Consider the following 10,014-nt stretch of genomic DNA (forward strand, 5'->3'; position numbering starts at 1 on the left):
CTGACATGTGAGGAGTCAATCTGGACAACAGTATTGGCACCCATTCCCCTTTCTGTTCAGTAACAGCCATCTACAGATCTGGTCTTTGGTGCTACAACTCCTAACTTGAGAATCAGGCACTTGGGCCTTTCTGTGCATTTTTAGTACCTTCTCCCTCTTTAGAGAGGGTGAAAACTCACATCTAAATACTTGACAATTCAGAAGGAGAAGAAAACCAAATTCTTTAAAGGTTTCTCTGAAGCTAGTAAGAGTGATTGTAAATTATTTGTTTGGCAACCCAGAAGAGTAGCATATTTTTGCATGAAATTAATAATTTCTACATTCCAGAACCTATATCTTATAGCAACGTCAAGTGATGCACAGCACATCTTGTGGTCAGTGGTTGGCTGTTAAATTCCTACTCCCTTTAATTCCTGAAATGCACTTGCAGTCTAAAATCATCTGGTTCCACATTCCCACTGGTTCCCATCGTGCCCTTCCTCACATCAAAGAGGCCACACACCATCAGGAATTTTTTTTCTATGCAGGCACTTGCACAAGTTTTAATTAATTGATTAAATTGCCTCCTACCTTTCCTCTGGACAAAACAAATGCACTGACATTCTTTATGCCATAAGTTTTCCTTGACCGTCTTTTTTGAAAGCTTTCCAATATTTCTCTTTCTCTTTTGAAGACAGAAACAAGAACTTCACATAACATACAAATAATATTCCAGCTAAAGGAGGACATACACTCAGTCAGTATTTCTTACACACCCAGAAAATGGTTTTGCTCATTTAATTATAACTGGCAACCAATTTTAGGCTATCTGTTATGATATTTAATCTTTACTTCTCTCTAGAATGCATCTAACAAGTACAGTGCACACTCTCCATGTCTAAATATCTTACACAGTGTCTGGAGGACACCTCTTTGCCACACAAACATGGCTATTACACCTCTGTGGCCACTATCTAAACCAAATCCGTGAAGCGATTCACATATAAAGGTCTCTAAAAAGAATGCTTTTACATTTGTTTATAACATGAATCATCAAGAGCTATTTTGGTATAAATGGAAGCACTGCCATAACACTGCTGTGTCAGAAGCAGTTGCTTAGGACAGAGGGGAAGAGACAGAAGCTTCTCAGTCTGATCCATCACTAAATAAGTTATGGTAGATATTAGTTAAGGAATGAGTTGCCAATAAGTCTGGATTTTTAGCAAATCAGCAGCTCTGCAGTAACTGTGTGCATAGCAAGACTTGGCACGTAACCCTGTGCTCACTAAGATGATACCTTCCCTGCCTGGGGGAAGAGGTGCTACCTCAGAATAGTAGGTGGTAGTAGTAGAAGTACAATGTAAACACCCATGCTTTCTTACCTCATGGCAATGTATTCCTGCGGCTAGGCCCTAATTTGAATTATAAATTGCTCTTATGGCTCTGGCTCTCTGGCCAGACAACATTGCATGCATAACTACAGACCCCTGGGATACACTGACTGCTCTGCACAAAAGCTCTACTCCAGAGAAACTGTACGCTTTTGAACAGGCATGGCCATGCTTGACATGAGTCTCATTCCTGTGAATGCATAGAACAAAGATCCTAAAACCCATTTAGGAATTTAAGTTCCAAGGAAATCATCCTAGAAAAACCTGTGGGCTCAGGCGCCAGAAACTTCCTTGGTGCCTAAAGCTGTGCTACAGGACTTCTTAGATAGCATTTCTATTGATCGGATCTGTGCCACTTAAAGACATCTAGGAGACGGGGGAAAAAAAAGTCCTTTTAATGCCAGCTTTCTGAAAGGATATCCATTCAAATCCTCCATCCTTTCACAGCTGCCGAGCCCACTGTCCATGTAACAGGTACCAGCCAGTCACAAGGCAGGTGATGCTCTTCTGTGCTGAACATCAAGGGATAAAGCAGTCATGGAGCCAGAAAGGGATCACAGCACAGATGAAGCAACCACCTGACTCTGTTTAACAGTGCGTTTTAGTTAAACATTTTCCAAGAGTAAACGTCAAATCAGCTCTGGGAGACAAATTCCCACACCCCAATAATGCCTAAGCTATTGGTTCCAGATTCAGGCTCATCCATAGCTCCCTTCCTTCCAGACCAACACTTTCCAAAGGGCAGAAGAGTTTACTGCTCAAAGTGCCATGATGATGCCCTGGACATTTCTTGGAGTGCAGACACTTCAGCCTCACTCCTTCTACAGTCCAGGAAAGGATAGAGTCCACTTCTTCTGCTTACACAGAGACATGCATGTATTTTCAACATGTCCTTGCCACCCTCAACAACCTGACAGAGAGCACAATGGCTGCTGTGAGTTCCACTCTAAATGTCCAGCTTCCCCATTTCCTCCCAGAGGATTTCTGCAGTGCCCACCTCATCTTTTCAAGCAGCTGGTAGCTGTGTATCTTTACATGTGTTGCTGTGCTGCACAATACAATGTTTAAAATCCTTTTCAGAAAGTCTGACTGCACTGAAACTAATGCTATCAGCCATGAGAAGCTCATAGAAAAGATGCATGCGTGTGAGTGACTTCTTTTCACCCCCATTTGTCTGGACCAATTGGTCACCATCATGTGAGCACACTGTGGGGCTGATAGCTCTATGCAGTGCCACAGAGCAGCCAGAGGATGGGTCAGAGGGTGCTGGCACTGACTTGTTCCCATGTCTTCTGCTGCTCTTTCTGTAGGACACAGAGTTTCACACCTGTCCCTCTTCTTTCTTTCATGCCAGTGTTTCACAATGTCTCTGCTGTTGTTGTTGGCACACCCTGATTCCTTCCCATTTTCAGAGTCTCTTAGAGAGATTTTCACTGCTCTGGGACTTCATTTTGCATCTTTGACAACAGCATTCTCAAAGTTCATTCCCATCTCCTGATGGAGTATGCTTCCTGGGGAAACATTGTCCCATTTCAGCCACCTACTTAAACATCTCTTTTAGCTGTATCTCCTTTCATTCTTTCCCACTCACTGTGTTTCCAACATATTATTGCGGCAGCAACTTCTCCAAATGCTGTAACAGGTAAACAAATCCAAATCTCCAAAACTGCCTTCGCTTTTTACTTCAAGTGATTATGATGTGTCTGTTCTACTTGGTACCACATGCCAAATGTCTCCTATCTCTCATTTGTCCTCTGCTTCAAGCAGACAAACCTCCCTGTTTCTTCATGATCTCCTGCTCACTAGAAATCATTTCATCTTCCTCATGGCTTCATGATACCAGTGCCCGAACCTCCTGAATGTCCTGTGTGGAAGTCCTTCTCTTGTTTCTGCATCTGATTTCATTTTGCCAGTTGACCATTCCCAGCCATTCTTAAGCTCCAAGAAAAGAGGGCAGTGCAGGAGTTATTAATAGGCAATGAACTCTCATTCTTTTAAATTAATATTAATGTAATTATAGTAAGCCATTCCTCTGTAGTGATGAGTATTGCATCTCTTCCAAACAAGAGTGTCGTGAAGACTCAACTTCAATGAATTCAAGATGAGACATACAGATAATCTGCCATCTCAGGTGAAGACCATGAGTTAAGTGTAGTTTCTACACCTATTTGTTTTATCACACAAAAAATGCATTTTATCTTACTTATGTTACCTTTGATTTTTAGAAGTAAGGTGCTTCTGTACAGTAAGAGAGCTGCACACTATGCACAAATAGTAGAACAAATAGTACAGTGCATGGAGTCAGACTCCTCGCTAATACAGTTCTGAAGCCTGCTGAGTTGGTTTGTCACTTTAATCCCCGCTGAAAACACTTCGAACAGCTGCCAGATACAGAGCCTTGAGTTTTCTCCTGCTGTTAACATGCCCAATAGCTGATGCATGCTCCTAGGTACAACTGTGGGTAAACACAATCTTTGTTTTCTGGTTATTATTCCACTGAAGTCCCATAGATTTTGCATTGGCAATACAAATTTTTCCCTAAAATCCATTGTTGATGAAACTTTTTTCTCTGCTGTCTTCACATACTCTACCACTGGGTTTATAAGAGATCTTTTCTCTGAAATCCCCCAGCTTTCCGAGGGATGGAGTAGGCAGGGAGAGTGCCCATGGCTCCAAGCTGCCCCTGTCGTGTTAACCTCTGGATTGTGCCTTCTGTTCAGCACAACCTTCTGCCAGGCAAGTTCAAGATCTATGCTGGGGGGATGGCTGGTCGAGGGGTTCAGTGGTACCTGCTCCCATTTGTTGATGGTGCCCTGATGACACAGCATCAAAAAGCAGGATGAGTTTTGTGTCCTCAAACAACAGAGAAACTTTGTGCTCAAGGGACATCTGAGGCCTTATCTGACCCACAATTGCAGCTAGAGAGGTCAGTAAAACCCCAAAAGCTTTGATGAAGCTCTGAAGTGTCACTGGTTAACTATGGCTATAATGGTTTCTCTCTTTCGATGATCTCTTTCTTCCACTGAATTCAGTGATGAAACTCCCCCTAGACTTCACTAGAGCCAGGATTTCATCTTTAATACCCTTTGGATGTTGACTCTTCCCACAGAGATCTTTTCTGCTGATGCAATTGGGTCATCTGGCCACATAATGACTCAGCCATGAGTTTAGCACCTGTGACGGCAGTTTTAATGTCATCCTCTGGGTGGGATCTCCTCACAGGCAAGTTGCACAAACTGTGTTTGACATTGTGGTAACAAAAAATACCCGTTAGTGCTGGTGGGTGCATGACTTAGCCCAGATAAATGCAGGCTTGGTGGCCTAAGGAGAAGAGATGAGTGGTTACTTTTAAGGCAAAACTTAATGACCTCTATCACAAGCAGTACAAGATTTAAGTGCCTATCGTATAAACTAGCACCAAATTAATTTAAGAGAGGTTATCAACCAAACTTTGATCCTCAGGGCTGAGCCATAGTAGGAAGGGAAAGACTAACGTAAGTCAAACCACATCATCCTGTTGCATTTTTCTTTTGAAAGGCCATGGCCTTTATGGCTATTAAAGGCAGCGGGCAATATTTGAACTTGCCTTCCCACTGCAGTGATATCCGTATCCTAACTCACAACATCTCACAGGGATCTGCAGCATGTCTGGCAAAACAGATAGCACCTTGCATCCTGCACATTCTATCCACTATGGTTTAATGATGTCAGCTCTTTCACCAGTTATATCAGGTGGGACAGGATGCTGAACACCTCAGCTTGCCCATATTCAGTGGCTGTAATTTGGATCCAGCTGTAGTTTCCAAAGTTCTGGGTGCTTTAGCAAATGTCACTTTGATGTTTGAAGGAAGAACTGAGAGTGTAATGCTTTAGTCTCATTCATAACAGCCCAAATTATGAGAGCTGATGGAACAGCTCAAGGCTTCAAGTGGACTAGACAGATGGCAAAGGCAGCAGCCTCATTATTCTTTTTACACAAGAAGCACTGTTGCACAGCAAGATACACGAGCTGTGCAAGCAGCAGGCTGGCCCTTGAGCACTGCAGCAACAGATCATCATGAAAATTAACATCCAAGCTGAATAGTGATGTTAACACAGAGCTGTATTTGAGTTAATCAGCTCTGACGAGAGGCAGCCTTTTCCTCTCACACCCAGGGAGGTGCTGATGCAGCTCCACGGCTACTGGCTCACTCAGCACCAGCAGGAACCCAGCAGTACTGCCTTGTGCCAGATCCTACTCCCCTAATTTTTAGCTCCTTGCCTCAGCCACAGGAGTCTCCTTTCCATAAAACAGCCTCATTGCTGCAAGATCTAAAGACTGAGGGAGAACTCAGCTTTGGCATGGCAGTGTTGAAAATCATCTTTATAATCTCACTATCTGATCCAAGTAATGTGACACTTTCCATTACGTGGTTGCTAACTCAGCACTTTTGTTAAGTTGCAAAGAATAAGTGGTTTTGATTATATCTCTGTGGGCTAGCTGGAATCAAAGGGAACATCCCTTTTTGTATGTGCACCAGCACTTTTAGAGATAATCAGTTTGTCTGCAAGGTCTTCATCTGCACTTCCCTGTCAATAAAACTGGGATAGTGCCCCATCAGATGGGTACTGCAAGGATGCATCACAGGTTGAGAAGTGCTGGGCTCAGCGAGCCTGAGTGCTGCTGTATGCAGAACATGGCTGGCTCAAAATGCATCCCTGCCTCAATCCAGGAGCTGATCCTTAAACTTCATTAATACAACTGTGCTTTTCTTACTCCCCATAGGAACCAGTTAGTTAGCTGAAGGGTTAAGCCATTAGTATGCAACTTTAAATTTACATTAGAAGCTACTCTAAAGAGTTGAATAGTCAAAAAAGCTGTTATTTCTTCTCTTCTTCCACGTGTCTATGCCAATAGGCCATTAATCTAGAATACAGCAGCTTTACTCTGGCCTAATTTAATACAGTTTACAAAGTAAACTAGTTCCAGGAATCATTTTTTGCAGTAGAAGGCTTCATGTAGGGACTGCACCACAAACACTCCCCAAGCTTGGGATGTAGAGTCCACCTTAAAATCCAGATTACATTTCCTCTGTGGGTAAACCCTTTGGAATTTGCATTCTCTAATTATTACATTACAACACTGACTGAAGACGCAAGCTATCATTTCTCCCTGTTGTGCCATGAAAAAGGCATTATATTAATGTCTCAGACTTTAAAGTAAATGTGCCACTTGTGTCCATGGATCTCAAAGCACAGACAGATTTAAAAGTACATTTTACAGAATAGTCTTTCTGCAAAATGAGGGAGGATCTGTCAATAGCTGTCCTTCACTTAAAGCTCCTTCCTTTCCAGTGAGAGATCTTCCAATTTAGGGAGGGGAGAAAGTTTTCCTACAAAAAGAGTAGGATGTGAGAAATTCCAGCATTTAACACAACTTAAGAACAACTTTTCCAGCAAAGAACATTTTAATAGGCTGGGGAAAAAGTATCAACCTGAATTCAGTTTAAAAGGGTAACACATATTGACTTGGATGCTAACTGGGACCTCCAGTTGTTAGTAGCATAAGCATAAGATTTTGCTGAAAAATAAAACTCCTTCTTGCCTCCTTACAGTGGAAAAAATGCTTACTTTATGAAATCTAGATAATAGTGATTCTGAATTTGCCAGCCACTAGAGAAAAGTCCTGCTTTGCCTGGGACTGTCAGAAAGGACATTAATGTCTAAATCATGGGACAAAATATAGTAGTATAGCTTTCAATGTGCCTACAGACCTGGTATAGACACTGGACCTCCTCACTCACTCACAGCTCCCATCCCATCCCTAAGCTTAAACTCAGAGGAAAGATTCCAAATTGTGTTGCCAAAGATACTGATTAAATCTGAAAATATTCCCAGGCATGTCTGAAGGCCACATGGTAGAAAGTCACTGAGGATCTGTGCCGTCTCCAGTTCATGTTTAGGCCAGTTCTCCTGGCACAGGAAGGATGTGCAGCCAACCCCGGCAGTGTAGCATGACAACTGATGCCTGCTTTCCTCTGAACTGAGGCACAGTTCATCACAGTGTTACCTATGCACTCCACTTTCAGCACAGGCAGTTGCCAGGACTTCAGTGTGTCCATTCACAGTTGTATGTAAGTACTTGCTTAAACAGATATCTTAAATGGAGATCTCCACACTTGCACACATTGCAGATAATATTCTTGTATCACACTGCAACTATTATACACATTTGAATTTTACAACGTCATACCAAACCTCCAAACTTTTCATCTCACCATGAGCAAACTCTCCTCTACATCCTATTGCCAAGATATGTGCTTGACTGTGGTGAAGTTTCACTTTGGACAACATGTCCCAGAAATGCTTGCCTCTCCATGAAATGCACACAGATGATTTTTAACCCCTTTTGAATCTGTTCTAAAATCCTCTAATCCTCTCTTGTGTTGTCCAGAGAGACTGTGGGGACTCCTCCTTTCTCCTCCTTGGAGATCTTCCAAAGCCACCTGGACATGGCCCTGGGCATCCTGCTCTGGCTGTCCCCAGTGGAGCAGGTGTTGGGCCAGATGGACCTGGAGGTCCCTGCCAACCTCAGCCATTCAGTGATCTTGTAACCCACTATGTGTTGACTCCCTGACAAATATCAGTTACTTAATGTCGCCATCAAGTACGCAAAAACTACCACTTAGCCATGATGGAAGAGAACTCTTGCCTTTAAGTCAAAATCCTGCCTGTGAGAACATCACCAATAGAACACAAAATGAAAAAAAAAAATGAATAGAAAAAGTACATCTTAAGACATTCACAGTGACATTAGCCATGTTAGTCTATTTCATTCAGAACTGTCGCTACCTTTCCAAAATACGAGAGCCCCCAGTGACTTACTTGTCCTCTAAGAGGTTCTGTCCTGTGATCAGATTCTTCCCAGACGGTGCATAGTCCCAGTTCTCTTCCACAATCCCAAGGTAATAGGTTCTGATTCTTGTTTCCACCACTGCAAACAGACAGAAGAACCCAAGAGTACGAAAGCAGCCACCACCCCACAAGGGAGGCATTTGTAGTGATTGCAAGGCTGGCAGCAGGCAGGCAGCAGCAGGATGCACCACGGGGAGCTCACCTCTCCCTCCTGGCTCTTGACAAGTTATAAATAAGGAATGGACAGAGCAAAGCTCCTCCTTTCCAGCAGGTTAGGACTGGGATAGGTAGAGAGCTCAGCTATGCAGAGCAGGGTTAGGGAGGAGGCTGCTGCCATAGCAGGACTCTTGCCAACCCTTTGGTGAATACATAAATTGCTCACCTACCTGTCCAGGCTACAGCCAGTCAGTGTTTCTTGGAAGACACACTGTTTTTTTGGGGGGACTGGGACTGGTTTTTTTGTCCTCCCTTTTCCAGATTGCTTGGTATGGCATACTGGGATAAGGGTTTTTTTGGTTTGTTTGTTTGTTGTTGGTTTTTGTCTCTTTGCCATCTCTTTCAATTTCTTTTCTAAAAATTTTATTTTATTATTTTTAACTCTTTTATCATGTCTGAGATTTATAAAGCTAGCATCTTGCTGCCTTCATTGGGTTTATTCAATGACATAACATTAGTTTATAATTCAGCTTTATCAGAGAGAGAAAAAGGGAATTTGCTAGTACCTCCCACATTTCTAGGATTTTCTAACCAATTTCCTAAGATGTCACAAAGTCTGGATGTCAGATTTGGAGTGACCAAATTGAGGGACATTTTTGCAAAGATTTCTGGAAATCAGCGCCTCTGTAAGATCCTTTTGTTTGGACAATAAGAATTAAGGCACAAAGATGAACCCTATCTTAAACTTGCAAGTTAACATGCCCACATAGCTCTCTAGAAATTCCCTTCTTTTGTAGTCTGACTCCCTCTAGGAGGATATCATGAATCATATTGATATTACTATCATCTTGGCGAAGACGAATGCAATCCTATACACGTATGAATCAATAGAATTTCCTAAACCATTTAGGTAATATTCTCAAGAAATCATCTAGGTGACAAGATCTTTGAAGTCATTAAGAGAGACATTAAACGTTGCTGTTCTGTAATGCAGCATTACACTCGGAACTCGTTTCCAGCTATGACACTTGTGAAATTCCCTTTCCACTCCAGAGCTATCTGATTTATTTCATTTGTAATTAATGATTAACATTTGCTAAGGATATCAGAAGCTTCTCAGATGAATTTGGTGGCCACAAGTTTATCTACATGAATAATAACCTATCTCTGCAATGTAAATGCATTTTTATGTGACAGTTGCATGAGGTTCACCCTCTGGCATTCAACAGTAACAGCTACACATACCTTCAGCAGCACCAGGTGCCTCCCTGTCACTGGCATGCAATTTGCTATGAAGCCACATGCACCTCAGAAAGCAGGTGAAGTTCACAATAGCCCATAAGGACTCACCTCAAGTAAGACACAGTGCACAGATGCAAGGAGGACCTGACCAAAGAAGATCTCCATTTCTTCAGGTTACACTTTGCATCTCTTTAGTGGGGAGCACTGACAGACCAATACACTTGGGTAAGGATGCAAACAACTGCAAATGATCATTTCAATTTAGATGTAATAGCAAAAGACCCTTAGCTGTGAGCTGCTCTCTGATACATGCTGATGCTCATTATATGGTTTATCCCGAGGGGGAATGGTT

General features: G+C 42.5%; 1 protein-coding gene across 1 annotated transcript in view; it reads right to left on the reverse strand.

Annotated features, from left to right (window-relative positions):
* The window catches only part of HEPHL1 (hephaestin like 1), a 31,106-nt gene extending 21,860 nt beyond the window's left edge, over positions 1-9,246 (reverse strand). The window contains exon 1 of the mRNA XM_085216365.1: positions 8,235-9,246. Coding sequence (XP_085072491.1) covers positions 8,235-8,404 — 170 coding nt within the window. The 5' untranslated portion in view covers positions 8,405-9,246. The remainder of the gene's footprint in view (positions 1-8,234) is intronic.
* Positions 9,247-10,014: the final 768 nt, after the last annotated feature.

Source organism: Meleagris gallopavo, chromosome 1, assembly GCF_905368555.1.
Source record: "Meleagris gallopavo chromosome 1, MGAL_WU_HG_1.1, whole genome shotgun sequence".
NCBI classification, from domain to species: Eukaryota; Metazoa; Chordata; class Aves; order Galliformes; family Phasianidae; genus Meleagris; species Meleagris gallopavo.